Source organism: Artemia sp. Qi Xiang Cuo, chromosome 15 (assembly GCF_049724085.1).
Source record: "Artemia sp. Qi Xiang Cuo chromosome 15, ASM4972408v1, whole genome shotgun sequence".
Taxonomy (NCBI): domain Eukaryota; kingdom Metazoa; phylum Arthropoda; class Branchiopoda; order Anostraca; family Artemiidae; genus Artemia; species Artemia sp. Qi Xiang Cuo.
This window is the reverse complement of record NC_142808.1, coordinates 25534984-25555916: the sequence shown is the minus strand read 5'-3', so window position 1 is coordinate 25555916 and position 20933 is coordinate 25534984. Positions and strand designations below refer to the sequence as shown.

Below are 20933 nucleotides of genomic sequence, written 5' to 3'. Positions count from 1 at the left end.
GCATTATAAACACATTCTTTTGATACATTTATTGACATCAAAATTCCGTTTTTAAAAGTTTCGATTACTATTGAGCCGTATCGCTTGTTTTTTTATTGTTTTTTTTTATTACGTATATGTTATTACGTATATGAGGGGGTTCTGCCCTTAGTCAATACCAAGCTCTTTACGTTAAAAGTTAAAAAAAAATTTGATTCACAAACCCCTGAATCACAAAGGCCGTTTAATTAGAAGAGAGAGCTCTTTTGAAAGCACTAAAAAAAAACTGTAGCTTAAAGAGCGAGGTATTGACTTGGGGGAGAACCCCCTCACATACGTTATAATTTCTGTTCGTTTTAAGTTCTAATATTCCTTCTTACATTTCAGTTGAAAAAACTTTTTTTTTTTATTTAATTTCTGATCGTTTTTTAAATAATGCTTGGAAATCCGGCGCCCCCTTCATAGAAATGTCCCTTACTCCAAAGAAACATCCTCCACGGAAATATTCTCCAGAGTAACTCCCTCCTCTAGCCTCCCCCTCCAGAAAAAATCCTTCCTGAAAATGGTTGTATACTTCCCAATAACCAATAAATAATGCTTGGAAATCCGGCGCCCCCTTCATGGCGATTTCCCTTCCCCCATGAAAACTTCCTTCATGAACAGATCCTCCAACATAACCCCCGACCCACCCTTCCCTCCCACTAGCAGAAAAAAAACCTCCTGAAAACTTCTGTATACTTCCGAATAACCAATACTATATGTTAACATTGGGTAAAGTTCATATCTTTTAGCCCTCCCTCTGGGTACTTCGGGGGATTAAGTCATCCCAAAAGACATATTTATCAAATTTTCGACCATGTTGAACAGAATGGCTATCTCAAAATTTTGATCGGGTGACTTTGGTAAAAACATAAGCGTGGGAGGGGGCCTAGTTGGCCTCCATTTTTTTCGGTCAACTAAAAAGGGCCCTAGAAATTTTAATTTCCGTTCCAATGAGTCCTTTTACGATATTCTAGTACCCCTGGGTGGATACGATCACCCCTGGGGAAAAAAAAAAAAAAAAAAAAAACAAACAAAAAAACAAATAAAAAAGCATACCGTTTAGTTATTCTTGAAAAAATAGCAAAAATAACCAATTTTTTTTTTATGAGCTTTAAAAAAAAACCTTAGGGTTCTATGATACGCAGAAAATGATGGTTTGATTTTCATTAAGGTTCTATAACTTTTAGGGGGTCTTTCCCCCTTTTTTTGAAAATCAGCCAAATTTTCTCAGGCGCGTAACTTTTGATGGGTAGCTCTAAACTTGATGAAAGTTATATATTTGAAATCAGCATTGAAATCTGATTCTTTTGATATATCTATTGGCATCAAAAACCCGTTTTCTAGAGTTTCGGTTACCATTGAGCCGGGTCGCTCCTTACTTACAGTTCGTTACCACGAACTGTTTGATATTTTTATAATTTTAGTTTGGTTTTCGTATTAAAACTTTCACTTTTAAGAAACGGAACCTTTGGGTATCACAAAACAAAACTACTAAATGGAAACGAGCCCATAGATAAACACTGAATGAAATTAAATAAAAAAAACAAGTTTTTTAACTGAAAGTAAGGAACGACGTTAAAACTTAAAACGAACAGAAATTATTCCGTACATGAAAGGGACTGTCCCCTCCTCGACGCCTCACTCTTTAAGCTAAAGTTTTTTTGTTGTTTAAAAAAATAGAGTTGCGAGAAAGTCCAACTTTTGCATTAAGAGAAAGGCGTTGCGGAGGGGACAGCCTCTTTCATATACGGAAAAATTTGTGTTCGTTTTAAGTTTAAACGTCGTTCCTTACTTTCAGTTAAAAAAAAAATGTTTTTTTATTTAATTTTTGAACGTTTTTGAATTAATGCAGGTTTTGATTTTGGCTCACCGTACATGAATAATTAAAAAACAATTGAATATTAATTTTACTTTTATTTGGTTAAATGGCTTTCTCGAAACCTGTTTAATTTTATTTACGAACGTTTTTATTAGTAATAAATATACTTAACTTATGAATTAACTTACGTAACGAACCTCTATATTCGTATATTTTTAGTACGTATATTAGAGGGTTCGCCCCCTAGTCAATACCTTGCTCTTTAAGCTAAACTTCGAATTTTGTTCCAATTCTTTAAAAATGACCCCTTAATCACAAATGCCGTTAATTAGAATAAATAGCTCTTATGAAAGTACTAAATAATCTTTGGCTTAAAGAGCGAGGTATTGACTTGGGGATGAACCCAATCATATACGTGATATTTTCTGTCGTTTTAAGTTTTGATGTTGCTCCTTACTTTCAGTAAAAAAACTTGTTTTTTTTATATATAATTTCTGATCTTTTTTTAAATAATGCTGGGAAATCCGGCGCCCCGTTCATAGCAATGTCCCTTCCCACATGAAAACTTCCTTCATGGTAATATCCTCCCACATAACCCCCGACTCATCCCTCCTCCACTAGCAAAAAAAATCCCCTCTGAAAACGTCGGTATACTTCCCAACAACCAATACTATATGTTAACATTGGGTAAAGTTCATAACTTTCAGCCCTCCCCCCGGGGATTTAGAGGGATTAAGTCCTCCTAAAAGACATAGTTATCATATTTTCGACCATGCTGAATAAAATGGCTATCTCAAAATTTTGATCGGGTGACTTGGGGAAAAATGAGCGTAGGAGGGGGCCTAGTTGCCCTCCATGTTTTGGTCACTTAAAAAGGGCACTATAACTTTTAATTTCCGTTTGAATAAGCCCTCCCGCGATATGCTAGGACCACTGGGTCGATACGATCACCCCTGGAAAAAAAAAAAACAAACAAACAAATAAACACGCATCCGTGATCTTTCTTCTGGCAAAAAATGCAAAATTCCACATTTTTGTAGATAGGAGCTCGAAACCTCCGCAGTAGGGTTCTTTGATACGCTGAATATGATGGTGTGATTTAGTTCTATAACTTTTAGGGAGTCTTTTCCCCTTTTTTCGAAAATCAGCCAAATTTTCTCAGGCACGTAACTTCTGATAGGTAGGACTAAACTTGATGAAATTTATATATTTGAAATCACCATTAAAATTTGATTCTTTTGATGTATCTATTGGTATCAAAATTCCGTTTTCTACAGTTTCGGTTACCATTGAGCCGGGTCGCTCCTTACTTACAGTTCGTTACCACGAACTGTTTGACTACAGCCATAAGAACTTGACAAACTAAGGCCATACTGGTAACGTAGATTATGTGTTTGTATGTGTAGGAATCGCTTGTTGGGCTCGTAAAAACTGTAAGATTGTTCGCATCAGCCGACAAACTACAAATACATAAAAACAATCATGCGACTGGTTAGAAAGCAGAGCAAATCTAGATTTTTCTCAGCAAAGTCAATTATTCACAGATGATATATTGTATCACCTCTGCATCCTATTTAGAGTCTTTCAGGAGTAAATGTGCAGGAACAATATACTTTTTTTCAACAACCAAACAATGAATTTTCCTTTCGGTGAAGCACAGGTGGCCAGATTACGAGGTTATTAGATTCAATCATTATTAAATACATTAGAAGAGGTTTAATTAGTATTTCCTTATAAAGAGCATTTCCATAGTTTTATATTTGAAAACCTAATTTTCTGAGCAAAAGTACGCGTAAAAAATGTGCCAAAGTTAGTGTAGTTATGTATTTTATTCTAAGTCTTATTTATATTTATCTGAGCTTTGTTAATGACGGTTCTTAGATATAGAACTGAAATGTTCATTTAGACAAATTTTCGCTGTCATAGAATAGTTCCTCATTGTTTTACCTTTTGCTGTTTGTAAAAATGTAAATGTGAGCTGTAATTGACAAAAACAGGCTTATAATACGGCTCTTTTAGCTTCACAAATGGTACGTTTGCTCGGTCCTTAAATGACGATTGGCTCATTTTTATGTGAAGCAAGAAAGTTGTGTTCATTTCTTCAAGTTTCTTTTTTATGTTTGTTTTGATGAAATTTCCAAGATGTATCAATAATGCAAGAAAATTCCCGATGCTGTAATTTGTCATTCTATTATGTTACTCTTTTCAATGGTTTGAGCGCTGATAGCTGGTCGAAATTATTGTAGGAAATACCGACACTTAAAGGAAATTTTAGCTAAAAGGGTTCAGTCAACCTTACTACTTTTGTCCGAACTTTTGAGAATCCGCAATTGACCAATTTGTAAATCCACCATGCAATTTACACTATGTGCTTCTTGTCAACGAAAACCGCATAATAATGTGATGCTCCGTCTTCTTTTGACATGTACATGGTGTCCCAAGGGGTTATAAACTGTTATCATTGGTGTACAGGACTCAGTGGTCTCGACCGTGTGTCCTCTGCCTCCCGTCTACTCTTGGCTCTACCTCTGTGCCTCTGGTCCAGTCTTCATATATCCACATTTCTTTGTACATGCAGATGCATAGTGCGTGACCCCTTGACATGGACACGGTTCTTGTTATGCTTTCTCATCTGTGAATTACTTATTGAGGTTCGGCTGTTAAAGAATTTCTTGGTTTTATGGTTGATTATTTTACTAATTGTATTATAAGGATGGTTAATTTTGGTTAGGGGTTTAGAAAAAATTACATTGGTTCTCATGCTTGTGACTCGTGTCCAAAACTAACGTTCCTTTTTCCTTGCAATTTTCCATAATTCATTGAATGACCTTTTCAATTGAAATAGCTCTTTTGCTTTTGACTTTTGTTATAAAGCTCAAGGCCTTTGATGTAAAAACAAATTCATTCTTCTTGCATTTATTTTTTATCACTGAGTTCAATTTTACTTAATTTTGCATTAGTATACTAAGAATACCTTTTACTAAGAGCAATCAAAATCAAAATATGAGCTGCTGATAGCACTTTTTCTTGATACAATACAAATCGTTTCTATTAACTTTTCATTTTATGGTTCAACCTTTAACCTGAACTCTTAAAAGTTAAATGATGTTAGGGCTGCAGTCCTACCCTGGGGGCAGTGGCGGATCCAGGGGTAGGGGCGAGAGCCCCCCTAGCGTAGTCTAAAGTAGTGTAATTTACTTAATTAACTCAAATTTGCGTTAATTAAACTTGCTCCTAACGCAAGTTTATCGGATCAACCTATTCCCCCCCCCCAAATCGTGGATGCGCCCCTGCCTGGGGGGGGGGGATAGATTTTTTGTTAATTGGGTCCGGAAAGCCTTCGTGGCAAGGCAGGAACTCACTTGGTAGAATGATTTGTGTTTTCGGATAGATCATGCTGCAGATAAACACTTTTAAGGTTATTTTACTGAACTGATTAGTGCTGTGTTTCATTTTTCTAGGGTTATGACTTTGATATGATATGCTTATGCCCCAAGTCTCAGTATTGCATAAGATAATATGCCAAATTTCTAGATAATTGGACAAAAACTAGGAATTGCACTAATTGATCACTTATGTCAACCTAGTGAGGTTCCTAATATTGAAATGCTTTACTAATGTGTTCTTATGTGTAACTTTTAACAGGACCCAAAAGAGAAGTTTAACTTCTAGAAAAGGTGCCTAGCGTTATGTTTTTAGGAGCTGATGTGCAATCCAATCTGGAAGAAACCAAATATCACTGGAAAGACGGAAGTGACACCTGTCCTGGTATGCAGAAACTTTAAAAAATAAGTCAAAATTTTAGAAACGAGAAATAGAGAAACGTAGATAAAGCAAATGTTTAATAGCATATTCGGAGAGATAGTCTCGTCGAATTGTTTGACATTTCCGGCAAACTGTAATGGGCTTGACACACGTATCTCAAGAAGATGGAGGGTTGCCTAGGTCAAAAAGAGTAAAAACGCAATAAAAACGCAGAAAACGAAGTTTTTATGTGTTTTTAAAGTTTGTTTGTACCCCCCCCCCCCTCCCGAACAAAAATCTCGGATACGACCCTGAATGCATGTTTTGGCTATTATATAGACTTTACTAATCCTTATGCCCATTTTTGATATTTTTTCGTATGTGTGGTTTCTGTTCTGAAGAATTAAAGTAACTGAAGATTCTGAAGAAAGATGGATATGTTGTAATTTTGCCTACTTTTGCAAAACGGATCGAGGAGTGTAACCTCTATATATTATCAAACATTCTTTAAATTTGGCATATTTTCAAAATCAGCAAGTATTATCCGTTTTAATTGTTCTACAAAATGAAACATCTTACTGAGAAAACCTTTAAATTGTTTCTTATTTCAGGCTGCGGAAAGAGTGACTTGGGAGTATCATCATGTTACGCTTCAGAGGATCCCAGGATACGGATTTGGGATAGCTGTTTCTGGGGGAAGAGATAATCCTCACTTTACAAATGGAGACCCAGCAATTGCCATCTCAGATGTCTTGAAAGGAGGGCCAGCTGAAGGGAAGCTACAGTAAGTAATATTACCCAATAGTTTCACTATAAGGGCATTAATAATGATAATAATATTATTCGTCAAAAGCAAACAAAAGAGACGGAGCTTATGAAAATACAAAAAAAGTAGGCCTAGACACGATGTATCCGTAATTAATACTCATTAACACGAAAAGACTGGTTAAACCATGACGAAAACACAAACACACCGGGTTTTACTGGCTGAGGATTTCAAAACACCGATGGCTAATATTAAATTTTGAGATCTGATTAAGGATGGCTGAAGCTGGGTCTGTTAATATTATATTTCTTAATCAGAAAAGAGTTTCATTGCCGAATTGGGAGATGAAGCAGAAATCGAAGAAAAACAGATCGAAGTTTATGTTGATTGCACTCGGGAAAAATTTTCCAAAAAGGACTCAAATACAAAAAATGGGGAAGGACAATGCGCAATAAGCAATCGGCGGGTTGTTTTTAGAGTTGAACCAATAGGAAGGCCTATAGTCCACGAATGGTGGTTGATGGTTCTTAAAATTGAAGACATTAAGCTAAAGGTAGACATTGTCTTTTCTTTGTACTTAGTGCTCGACGCAAGCACTAGATTACCCCCTTGAGCCTATGAATTTAGTGAAGTGGTGGTTAATTAGAAATGGTAATCGGAAAATGGAAATTTTTATAGCATTGTAATCGAGATTATTGTTTTCCAGTTTTCAAAACGTTTTCGTTTCTCTTCGTTTTTCCTCTTCTATAATTGATTTTCCTTAAAATACCGACTTCTTTTTTGTAAAAAAAAAGAAATTACGCAGCGATTATTTACTGCGCCCCTAGGACCGGGCCTAGTAAATTTTGGTCCGCCCTCATATACGGAATAATTTCTGTTCGTTTTAAAGTTTAATATTGCTCTTTAATTTCAGCTGAAAAAACTAGTTTTCTATTTAATTTTCAATAAAAGACATCATTATCTTAAATTTCCATTTATGATACAAAGTTATTTATTCTTTGGTCCTTTGGCAAGCCTCTGTTTGAAGATAACTATTTGTTCTTAAAATATTAATAGTTTATTGATTTTCATGAATGAGATCGATCGCTTTTTGAAACAATCATTTCTGTTTGGATCTAATTTGCGTTACTGTAACCAGCAAGTTTGTTTGATAAGATAGCATTTATTATATTGTTTGAAAAATGTAATGTTTGTAGTTATTAACCAAAATAGAATAAACCTCGATTCTCTTTGGGAAATTCGCCTTTCTTTAATTCCTTTAAAATAGACATTGAAGTTCATTTTTATTTAATCATTTGTTTCATATATAATTTACTCGATTCTAAATCCAGTCCCTTGAAAAACCTCCGATTCTCCTGATTTCGCTTCATCGTCCCATCACTAGCTTTTTCTTGAACAGTATTGCTGAAGACGACTCAAATTTTTCTTAGGAGGATTGTATCTTCATTCTAACGATAAATTCAATTCAATTCAAACTTTTTATTTCCTCCGAATACGAAGAGTAAAAAAGAAATAAATAAAAATAATAACCGCTAATCAACAGGCCATAAAATTATTTTAAACTATATAACAACAAATACGCAAAGGCCTTCAATCAAAATTACCACACAAATTAACACTTCATTCAAAAATTAAATAAAATAAAATAAATTAAGCTTCGTGCGCAGCTCTATATAAATTATGAGAAAAAACATTTAATTTGGATAAAAAATTCTTTTGCTTTTTCTCCAAAACATCAAAAGGGTTTTTTATTTTATATGCATTCATTAAAAAAGTATTTGATTCAGATTTAGAAAAGCGGCAAAGGAACTTAGAAAAATTAGAAAATGTGGTTTTTACATGCGCAATATTACTAATTCTAAAAAACGGGAGAAGCATTGAAAAAAAACTAAAATTTGAGGCAAAGCGACTGTATTATATACCCGAGCCAGTGATTTCCGAGAAAGAAGATCGCGAAGACAAATTACTGCCCCGAAATTAGACGCTATTCTACTTTTAACTGCTTAAGAAATAGAAGCACGGCATAGAGCTAAAGTTGGTCCATAAGGTACACCAAGATATAAAAAAGATTCCAAAGGTTTTAAAATACTATCATAAATACGGACAGAAATTTCTGAATTAATGAGATCATTAGCCTTAGGACCAAGAATTAAAAACTGACACTTTTCAGGGCTAAAACTAAGTCCATGCTCACTAAAAACCTTTGCTAAAAAATCTACATTTTGTTGAAGTGACTGAAGCGATCGACTCAAAAGGAGTAAATCATCTGCGTAAGCAATCCACGACAGAACATAACCTTTACCATAAATAAAAGTCAACTGAATATGATCAAATAGCCCCGAAACAGTAATATGGAAAATCAAAGGAGAAATAATGCTTCCTCGTCTTAGCCCCCTACATAACTTAACATTATAATCACTAAATTGATTCTTCCACTTAATACGAATACGAGAGGAGCCATACCACTTTTTTTAAAACCAAAACTACTGGTAGTGGGACATTATTCTTCAGAAGCGCAGTCATAGCCCAAGAATGGACAATTGAATCATACGCCGCCGCAAAATCTAACGCAAGTGTATAAACTCTATTCCATTGCTTACAAAAGGATATTATTCTTGAAAGGAGGGTATGAGCAACATCCATGTTTAGACCCTTACGGAACCCAATTTAATACAGGCCTTGGTTACAAGACTCCAAATACTTTAATAAAACTAACTCAAAAACTTTGCGAATCTGGCACGAAACACTAATCGGCCTATAATCAGAACATCGATTCGTATTCCCTCCTTTTTTTGAAAGGGGTGAATTGGTAGCACAAGAAAAGCTAGTTGGAAGAACTACAGAAGAAACAATATTAGTAAAAAGAGTAGTAAGGAGAAGGATTGCTTTGGGGGATGCCCATTTTATATGGTTTGAATGTATACCATCATGATCAAAAGAATGCTTACTTTTTAGAGCTTTAATTGCTACCGTTACATCTTCAACAGAAATAGATATTTTACTATTTGGGTGGGGCTTTATAATTTTGTCCAATAAGAGAGAGGCAATCCTTGACTCAACTGCCACATCACTGGATTGAAAAACTTGATTGTAATGAGTTATCCAGTCGTCTAGTTTCGGAGAACTATTAGAATATGGTGAACAATTATTATTATGATGTCGATAATTGACAAAACTCCTAAGCTTATTCTTATCACTAATAATCCTTGAACCAATTTCATCTTTAATCATTTCATTATGGAAACGCAACTCGGCCCAAAAAACGCGTTTAGTTAATTTCATACCATCATAAAATGGTCCAGATCGCGGTTTTCCGCGCAATTCCAAAGGTAACAAGCTTCAGATGCATTCATTTGACTGTGCTTTAAAATCGGGTTAAGGTTCCAACCTTAAACACGAGATCCACGACGGAAAGAATCAGTTCTAAATACTTTATTAGCCCCGACTTTTAAACTATGAACAAATTCATAGTAAAATAGATCAATATCAATTTGAGCAACATCCTTGGAATAATTTACAATTATTTTAGCTAAAAGTGCATCTGATTCTTCATGATATTTGCACATTTTTTCCCGATCCCAGATCATTTTATTTTCAATTTGACTAGAACGATGGATAATTTTAAAAGATGGAATTTGAATATTTAAATGAAAAGAAAGGTAAAAATGGTCACTAATAGGCATATCCAACCCAATATGAACAGGCTGTGGTAATAACGCTGCATTTGAGACCAGCACATGGTCTAGATTAGAGCAAGAACCAGAATTATGGACATACGTAAAATCCGCATCTTTTGAAACTATAGTAAAAACCGAAAACAAAGATAAAAGAGCGGAGGAGCAGACATCAGAGATAGCAATGTTGCAGTTAAAATCCCCGCAAATAAGCCACTGGGAATCTGATGGAACTTTCGCCACACATCGCGATAATTCTAAACATGCAAAATTGAAATCAAAATCCGAATCAATAGTATGATAATTTGTTGGTAAATAGCACGAAAAAACAATAATCCCTGGGATTCGAACAGCAACAAAATAACGATTAACGGCAAACACTGAAACTGGAATATTCTCTCGAATAAAAATGCAAACGCCTCCTGATGGGTGTCCACCTGTAGGTGTAGCTGGAGATATAAAACACTTAAACTGCTGCGACAGGCTCGACAGAAGACTAGTAAAGTGGTCCAGAAGGTGATGCTCTTGCAGACACAAAATATCGAGATCGCACAGCATAGACTGCAATACATGTTGTTTATGACCAAAACCATTCAGATTCAGAGATATAATCTCTGCACTAATAATTTTTTATTCTTTGCAACTTTTTCGGTTAACCGTTTGCAGCGAAAGCTAAATCCAGTATGCTCATGAGATCCACAATGGAAGCAACAAGGTTCATTCTGGCAAGGGTTGTTCCTAGAATGAGAGTGTCCACTACCAAGGCACTTGAGACAACGTTCCACGCTAGAGCAGGCCGACGATATATGCTCTAGCGACCCGCATTTGTAGCACATTCGCGGTAAAAACTTATAATCAGTAAGCCAGAAATGTTCGTAGCCAATGTGAATCCCATGACGCAAATAATGAGACTTGGCCGTCACCGAACGGTAGTATACACGATATGATTTCGAAACACCGATGCGCTGTATCTCTTCGATACCATGGTAAGAAGCACACACACTCTCTGGGTTGATCGGGACGTCCACTCGTGATAATAAACCGACAATTCTCGATTTGCGAACCTCAGTTTTACCGACCTTTTCATTCAAACAGGCTTTCAAGTTTTCGGCGTTTTGTCTTTTCGTATGAATGACCCATTTCTGTTGCTGGAATCCTGATTCCTTAGAAAGTGAAATCCGCACTATACCATCAGCTCCATCCAACGATTTCAGAAAAGCTTCACGCTTTAATGGATCATCACAATCTTGTGGCGGAGAATCTACTACAAGACCCACTGTTTCTGACTCGTTATTCAGTGGAGGCCAGGATTTACTATTGAGTTTTTCTTTATTTATATAGCTCAAAACCTCACTCTGTACTGCGTCACAACACTCTTTCACCAAAGCAGGAGTCTCTGCTACCTTACTTGTAACGTAATCAAGTTTATCAATTATGCTAAAAAGATGTCAGTCCCAGCTTTGAATGGCACGGCTAAAGTGAGCATTTTGATCCGTATCTATCGCAGGTATCGCATCACTTGCAGTCATAGCGAATTTCAGATTTGGCAAGCGAGGGGTTGCATCTTCAGAAATAAGGATGTCTAAAATATCCTGTGACAGGCTTTGCTTAGCAGAGGGGCCGCGACGTGCAAAGAGTTTATGCGTGGGGTTCACTAGAGATGTTAGGAGGCTTCTAGCTTGATCAAAATGATCATAAGAATAGAAGTTTGCACCCGCAGATATACAGGAGGCGGACATATTCCTGACTGTAGACAGTACCGGAAAAAACTTAAAGCTGGTGAATAAAAAAGAGTCTCTGAAAGAGGGGGGATCTGCGGGGAAGCAGGTCTATCAGAAAATTTCTTGCAGCAGTCCGATCACTGACATATTATTATACTATCTTTCTCAATACTCTGAAGAATTTCACAGCGGTTATGGCAGAGACGACCACAACCCCCAGCAGATGTGTTGCAAATAACTGTTCCTCTGGTTGTGAGGCTGAGGCTCTCTTTGCAAACTTTGCACCCTGTCTTGTACAACTTTTCAGAAGTCACGGCAGCCATTTATCAATAAATAATAATAACATATAAATATTGACTTGGTACTATGCGCTAAGGAAATGCAAGGGGGCTACCCCAAACCACTACCCCGCCTTCGCCTGAGTAAAACTATTACAAGATAAAATCTCTGCTTACGGAAGGTGTTCTCCCCGGTGATCTTATATCCAAAAATAACATTTCATAAACGCTCACAATCTATCACCGCGGATCGTGCCAAAATTCATTTCATTTCACATAGCATCCTCCTTCGCGCAATTTAATTTACTGTAATTTATTTCAAATGAGAAATTTTCACTTACTTCACAAATTAACAAAGAAACAGCGTGGGTAACTCTCCCCGGAAGAACTTAATAGCTGGCTTTTGAATAAGTTTCATGGTAGGAAAGTTAATTAGTAAGGATAGCATCCGTTTAAAGACAGGTATTTTATGAATTGGAAGTGTTCAATGATGTCTTGTCCCACGATTACCTGCGAGACACAGGAGAACCAGGGCTATAAACGAGTTGAACGTCATGGATTGCCTTTCAGTAACAATAAGGTTTCATTAACGGTTAGTAGTTGATAGTCAAAAGGCTGTCTGTAAAATCTTAGTAAATTCTACAGCCTGGTGGGGTTTTTCGCCCTACGGAAATGAACTGTCCTTACAAATAGCTTACTAAGAACAAGGAGAATTCAATATTTACGCCTAGAGATATTTCTGGTTTTGACCTGGTGTGGAATCCGACCTGGCTTTCCCTTTCTGAAATTTCAAGGCTTAGTAATTTTTTTCATCGTTCCCATTTGATACCCCTTGTGTGTGAATGTGTGTGTGTCTGTGTGCTTCCTTATATGTGCGTCTGTGTTTTACGAGTTATTAGTTTTGTGTGCATATGTTTCCAATTAGATTTTTTTTGTCGAATTTGGCCCTGTACCAATATATCGCCCCACCCCCCTCTTGTGTCCAAAATAAGTTCCTTACCAGAATCCATTTTTGAGTATATTATGGACTCTGGTTAAGAACTGGAATGAAGCTGAAGGTCTTAGTGTGGAAAGTTGTATAGCAAGAACGGATGGAAATCAATTTGAGGATTCAGGAAATTCAAATATGGAAACTGATGAAAGGTACAACACAACCTATATTGTCAAACAGTTCGTGGTAACGAACTGTAAGTAAGGAGCGACCCGGCTCAATGGTAACCGAAAGTCTAAAAACGGAATTTTGATACCAATAGATACATCAAAAGAATCAGATTTTAATTGTGATTTTGAATATATAAGTTTCATCAAGTTTAATCTTACCCATCAAAAGTTATGCGCCTTAGAAAATTTGGCTGATTTTCGAAGAAAAGGGGAAAGACCCCCTAAAAACTATAGAACCTCAATGAAAATAGCATTATCGTATTAAGCGTATCAGAGAACTAAACTGTAGAGGTTTCGAGCTCCTAACGTAAAAAATGTGGAATTTTGCATTTTTGCCAGAAGAAAAATCACGGATGCCTGTTTATTTTTTTTTTTTTTTGTTTTTTTTCCAGGGGTAATCGTATTGACCCAGTGGTCCTAGAATATCGTAGGAGGTCTCATTGGAACGGAAATTAAAAGTTCTAGTGCCCTTTTTAAATGACAAAAAAATGGAGGGCAACTAGGCCCCCTCCCACACTCATTTTTTCCCAAAGTCCCCCGATCAAAATTTTGAGATAGCCCTTTTGTTTAGTATGGTCGAAAATAAGATAATTATGTCTTTTAGGATAATTTAATCCCCTGAAGCCCCCGAGGGCATGGCTTAAAGTTATTAACTTTACCCAATGTTAACATACCGCATTTGTTATTGGGAAGTATACAGACGTTTTCAGGGAGAATTTTTTCTGGTTGTGGGGGATGGGGGTGGGTCGGGGGTTATGTGGGAGGATCTTTCCATGAAGGAAGTTTTCATGGGGGAATGGACATTGCTATGAAGGGGGCGCCGGACTCCCCAGCATTATTAAAAAAATCAAAAATTAAATAAAAAAAAACAAGTCTTTCAACTGAAAGTAAGGAGCAGCATCAAAACTTGAAACGAACAGAAATTATTAGGTATATGATTGGGTTCGCCCGCTAGTCAATACCTTGCTCTTTAAGCCAAAGATTTTTTAGTACTTTCATAAGAGTTATTTATTCTAATTAACGGCCTTTGTGATTAAGGGGTCATCAAGGAGGCACACTTGTGCCTCTATAAAGAGGCGACCCACCACAATGTTAAGCGATTTCAGGTCCTAGAGGTCGCAGAGAGACGGCGGGAATCGCATTTTGTAGCCCAAGCTCAAACTAAGAAACTTGCAAAATTTCATCCTCTTCCGACTTTATCTTCCTGGGTTAAACTGGGCCGGAAGTTTCGACCCTCCCACCACAGCCCCCCTTTAACGTTGTCCGATTGGGCTGAAATTCAGAGGTTAAGCTTTCCTAGGGCCCGGGAGCTTATCCTCGAAATTTCAGATCAATCCGATCACTCCTTCCCTGTTTTCAAAAAAAAACAAATATAGGCACTTAAAATTCATCATGTCTTTTTTTTTTCTTATCCACGCCTACGGGCCATAGTTGGCAACGGATCCGGGTGAATGAGGACTCATTCGAAGCAGAATTTGACCTGTTAGGGCCTTTTGATATTTTCAGACCAAAAAAATTATCCTCCGAATTTACATTAACGAAAAACCTCGTTTTCCTAAAATAGCCCATGTTAATTTTTCTCACCACAACCCCCCCTTTAACGTTGTATGATCGGGATGAAATTTAGAGGATAAGCTTTCCTGGGGCCTGGGAGCTTATCCACGAAATTTCAGCTCAATCTGATCACTCCTTCCCTGTTTTCCAAAAACCAAATATCAAGTTTCGTGGGGATTCGCTTGCGTCAAAAATAGATTCCATTTACTAAAAAACAATTACGATTGTGTCTGTTTAGTCCAGCGGTTGATACTCCAGACTGTCAGGCGGAAAACCCGGGTTCGATTCACCGTCAGAGCCAATTTTTTATATACTGAATTTAAACTTTAAAAAAGAAACTCAGTTTCTTTTTTAAATTATTTGAAAAAAATTATGTTTTCTGAAGAGTTAAAGAGGCTGAGTTACAAGGTCGACCCTTAAAACGTACAGGGATTAGGAGGCACAGTTGGGGGGCTGTTAAAGAGGCTGAGTCACAAGTTCGAACCTTAAAACGTACAGGGATTAGGAGGCACCCTGTACGACGTGATTTGAGTACTCAGGAAGTAAAAGCCTTAAGACAAGAATGTTCAAGAGCGGGGGGGGTGGGGGGGTGGCACGCCCACCACTTTTAATACAGACAAGATCCCCTCACCGTTATTCAATAAAAAATAATTAAAAAAAAGTAAAAAAAAGTGAAAAAATTATTTGAAAAAAACTAAGTTTTCTAAAGAGTTAAAGAGGCTGAGTTACAAGGTCGAACCTTAAAACGTACAGGGATTAGGAGGCACAGTTGGGGGGCTGCCGCCCCCAAACCCCCGCTTTCGCAGCCTTTAAATATAAAAAAAATTTCTTTAAACTGAAAGTAAGGAGCGACATTAAAACTTAAAACGAACAGAAATTATTCCGTATATGGAAGGGGCTGTGCCCTCCTCAGCGCAGCGCTCTTTACGCTAAAGTTTTTATTGTTTAAAAAAAAGAGTTGTGAGAAAGTCAAACATTAGCGTAAAGAGCGAGGCGCTGAGGAGGGCACAGCCCCTTTCATATACGGAATAATTTCTGTTCGTTTTAAGTTTTAATGTTGCTCCTTACTTTCAGTTTAAAGAAAAAATTTTTTTTTATTTAAAGGCTGCGAAAGCGGGGGGTTTGGGGGGTGGCAGCCCCCCAACTGTACCTCCTAATCCTTGTACGTTTTAAGGTTCGACCTTGTAACTCAGCCTCTTTAACTCTTTAGAAAACGTAGTTTTTTTCAAATAATTTTTAAAGAATTGGAACAAAATTCGAACTTTAGCTTAAAGAGCAAGGAATTTACTAGGGGGCAAACCCCCTAATATACGTATTAAAAATATATGAATATAGAAGTTCGATACGTAAGTTAATTCGTAAGTTACGTATATTTATTACTAATAAAAACGTTCGTAAATAAAATTCCACAAGTTTAGTATAAATATATATGAATATAGAAGTTCGATACGTAAGTTAATTCGTAAGTTACGTATATTTATTACTAGTACAGACGTTCGTAAATAAAATTCAACAAATTTAGAGACAGCCATTTAGTAAAAGAAAAGTAAAATTTTTATGCAAATTTTGTTTACTTATTCAATGACGGTGAACCAAAATAAAAGCTGCATTAACTAAAAAACGATCAGAAATTAAATAAAAAAAACAAGTTTTTTAAAACTGAAAGTAAGGAGCAAAATTAAAACTTAAAACGAACAAGAATTATTCCGTATATGAAAGGGGCTGTCCCCTCCTCAACGCCTCGCTCTTTACGCTAAAGATTGACTTTCTCACAAATCTATTTTTTTTAAAACAATAAAAAACTTTAGCGTAAAGAGAGAGGCGTTGAGGAGGGGACAGCCCCTTTCATATACGGAATAATTTCTGTTCGTTTTAAGTTTTAATGTCGCTCCTTACTTTCAGTTTAAAAAACTTTTTTTTTATTAATCATGTCAAAGAGAGTTGGGGCCTATCAACTAGTTCATGATAAAAAACTATGTAAGTAAGGAGCGATTCGGCCTAAAAGTAATCGAAACTTAAAAAAAAACAAATTTTATTAACAATTAATAAACTTGGGTTAATAACATCAAAGCCTTAGGTTTTTAAGCTGATTTCAAATATATAAAATTCATTACGTTTAATGTTACGCATCGAAAGCTACGAGCCTGATAAAATTTGCTGCATTTTTTTAAAGGGGAAAAACGCCCCAAAAAAGTCCAACGATTTCAATGAAAATCACACGATTATATTCAATATATTAGAGAACCCTATTGTAGAGATTTCAAGCTCTTATAAACAAAAAATGTAGAATCTTATTTTTTTTTTTTTTTGCCAAAAGAAAGATCACGAATGCGTTTTTTGTGTGTGTTTTTCTTTCAGTGGTTTCATACCTCACTAATAGTCTACTGTCCTTTTTAAGTGACTTAAAAGATTGGAGGGCAACTACCCCCACCCCTGCCACGCCCAAGTTTTTTCAACTGAAACTAAGGAGCAACATTGAACCTTCGAAAGAAAAGGAATTATTCCATATGTGAGGAAGCCCCCCCCCCCCTCAATCTCTCGTTTTTTACGCTAGTTTTTTTCCAATCCTTTAAGAACTACTTCTGAAACACAGGGGTCAATTAGTTGGAATAAGAAGACTTTTTCAAGCACTTAAAAACGGTAATGTAACGAGCAAGGGACTGAGGAAGGGGCAGCTCCTTTGTTTACGTAATAATTTCTGTTATTTTTAAGTTTTAAAGTTGCTCCTTACTTTCAGATGAAAAAAAACTTTCTTTTTTTTAATTGCTTTAAATGATCTTGAGATAGTGGTGGTCTTGGTCTTGGATCTTGATAGACTGGCCTTGAGATGCAGGATTAAATTAAGAGCTAATTGTTGGCCCCTCTGATAAATAAGGGAATACATTGGTTTGGTTTGAAACAAGTATCTCCGCTTTCGTGCCCAAACAGGGGGTGTATAAGTTTAATGTTTCCAAAGAAATCAGATATTATTGTAATTTTTGTATTTTGGGTTCAGTCGTTCAAAAGTGTTATACAGGCTAAAATATCCGTAAGTTCTTATCGTCAATTATCTGAATACACTAGATACCAACTCCAAATGATTTAGGTACAAAAAAGTGATAGAATTTGTTGAATCTGACGCGTTTCGATAATAAGAACATGAATTAAAAAAAATGCGCGTAAAAAGATGGGATTAAACAAATTCTGTATACCACGCTAGGAAACGTTCATAAAAAATAAATTTTTTAATCAAAAATAGAAATTCCAAAAAAAAAAAAATATCAAAAACTATTCTGCAAGACCTGTTAGGGATGGAAGAATTCTAATTACGTATTTGAGTATAGCGTTAAACTATTTGAATCTCACTTTTGGGTTTTTGAGTTAACTAAAACTTATATTTCAACGCCGCAGGACTGCTGGAAACATAAATAATTATACTCGTAGCTTTGCAGTAAAACGAGACAACATATAATTATTCTCAAGCGTTGGAAATGTCCTATTTGACGATCAACAAGCACACCATTGTTCGGACCCTCCATGGCTCAAATAGTAATCCCGTTTTATTGGTTCATTCAATTGGGCTTTTTTTGTTCATCTTTATTGTTCCAAGGGCTTTCTCTTTTCTTAAAAAAAAAAACAACTCGGGATAACCTTTCTATCCTTTCTTCTTTTTTTTTCTTGTTTTCCTTTTCATAGGAAAACATTCCTATGAAAACTTTTCATAGGAACTTTCCTTTTCATAGGAAAACTTGTTTCCCTAGACGTGCAAAATCAAGCCGTCCTTTCAAATCAAAATCAAAAATTTCATGGGACACTGAGTAACATTTTCTCTGGAAAAGGGCTCTATGCCAAATAATTTTGGGAACCCCTATTATGAAAGATCCAGGCCTGGAAAAAAATTAAAAACCACTGCCTTAAAGATTTATTTGTATTGTATTTAATTACCATGATATCCTTGCAAAAAAAGAATAAATTAAGAATTAGAATAAGATATTGCTTAGCCGTATTAAATATATTTACCTTACTGCAAGGCTGAAACACTGCTTGAGTCATAGATTCAGGTAATAATTTGTTTTCATCTTTTAGGATAAACGATCGTGTATTATCAGCTAATAGTGTTCCTTTAGAAAACGTGGATTATAACACTGCAGTCCAAGTTCTCCGGGATAGTGGTGGGGCAGTAAGTCTTGTCGTAAAAAGAAGAGTGGTTGTTGTATCAACTAATGAATCGTCAACAATGAAAGTTACTTTAACAAAAGGAAAAAAGAAGGAAGGTAAGATGTAAACCTGTTAATTGGTTTTCATTGCGTTTACGATATTTAAACTGTTGTTTTTTGGGGTTAGGGGGGGAGGTACCTAGGTTAGGTTAGGTTCCGCATTTGATAATTGGTATGCCTTTTCCCCCACCCCCTAATGCGCAAGTTTAGAGTCCAAATTTTGTTTCTTAACCATTATATATTCATCCTATTTTATTTATTTCATTAGCATTAACCAAACTTGACTTCTTCGCGGGGTCCGCATAATGCACCATTACCTAGAATTAGATAGAATATTATACTTATGCACAATTGGGGCCGTATCCAGGAGAAGCTAGGGGTTTGAACCCCCCCCCCCCGAAATATTTGTTCGACTCATAACGTAACAAGATGCACCTAAAATAATTTTCGGTGCGTTTTAAAGTGTTTTTTTTTGTACTCCTCCCCCAAACAAAAATCCTGGATATGGACCTGTCCAAACATAATCAAAAAGCTAGTAATCACTAAAGAAAGGTCGGTACTATAGTTTTTATTTGTAATATTAACCATTCGGAATAGGAGCTACTATTAATAGTAAACCAACACTCGTAGACTATAAAACTAACATGAATCACAGCACAGAGACGTCTGAGACAAACACAGTGCTAAGTCATATCAGTTTTTTTTTTTGCCCTATTTACACCAGAGGTTGCCACTTCTCGAGAGAGGTCTTATGGTAGGCAGGTTTGAACTGCAACCTCCAGAGTTTCAAGGCACTGCTTTAACCACTACGCTGTCAGATGATTAAATGTAGAGCAGAAGTTGACAATGAAAAAGAGTACTAAACTAGGTAGTCAATTTTAAAGGTAAAAGAAGAAACCAAATAAGGAATACAAACATTTGGATCCATTTAAAACTTGTTATCAATTAAGGAAGAGCTACTACTATGTATCAAAAAAGAATCTGGGAAAGTTTGAATTTTGTTATTCTTAAATCTTTTTTTTATCGAAGAATTGTTCTTAACAATACATATCATTTAGTTTCAATGAGCCAAAGTTGAATTCCCCCCATTAAGTAAACACTTGTAACATTGCTGTTGGAACAATGTTATTTTTGACTAAATTTTGTTATTATGTATTTGTTTCATTGCTAATTTGTTATTTGTGTGTGGCTAACAATTGCACTTACTTTTATAGTTTGTATATAGTATGTTTACGCAAATTAATTATTACTACTACTACCACTAACAAGTCACTGCATCAGCAAGCCACCTGAGTTCGGTACAACAACGCACGTTCTTCCTCATCCCGATCCATTTAGAGCCTCCCTCTTTACACCCTCCCAGGAAGTTTCCAGTTCCCTTAAATCTTTCCTTGCGACCTGGTATCCCATTTGGGGATGACCTGCTTTTCGTTTGGCTGACAAGGACAATCTTTGGCAATCTGTCTTCCTTCAGTCTCAGAGCGTGTCCTAGCCATCTCAACCTTTCTCTCGCTATTGTCCTAGAAAGTGGAATTGAACCACATTTTTCTTTCAGCATTTTCTTTAAGGTACAGTCAGACAGTCGGGTGCACGAAACAATCCGAAGGCAACTTCTCTGGAAACATCTAGTAAATCCTCCCCCGTTTTCCAGAGCACCTACGCTTCAGGACCATACTTGACCACTGTCATCACTGTAGCTTCTAATATTCTAATTTTGGTTCGCAGACTTATATTCTTCCAGACTTTTTTCAACTGTGAAAAGACACCCTGGGCCTTGGCTATTTTACTTTTATTATCTTCACTGTATTCACCGTGTTTACTAATAATAATACCTAGGTATGTGAACCTGTCCACTTGATTGGTCTCGTTGCCTAACATCACCTTTTCCTCTTCTATTATTTCTAGTCTTAGCGACTTAATCTTCCTAACATTAATTTTCAACTTTGCTCTTGCTCCCTGAACTCGCAAAACCTCTAAAAGCTCATTCATTTTGCTAACA

At 36.2% G+C, this 20933-nt stretch overlaps 1 protein-coding gene across 4 annotated transcripts in view; it reads left to right on the top strand.

Moving 5' to 3' along the window:
- pyd (zonula occludens-like protein polychaetoid) overlaps window positions 1-20933 on the top strand; it is a 253318-nt gene that overhangs the window by 151138 nt on the left and 81247 nt on the right. For all 4 annotated transcript variants that reach the window (XM_089101630.1, XM_089101631.1, XM_089101633.1 and 1 more), the window contains 2 exons: window positions 6196-6368; window positions 18804-18991. In XM_089101630.1, coding sequence (XP_088957756.1) covers window positions 6196-6368; window positions 18804-18991 — 361 coding nt within the window. The remainder of the gene's footprint in view (window positions 1-6195; window positions 6369-18803; window positions 18992-20933) is intronic.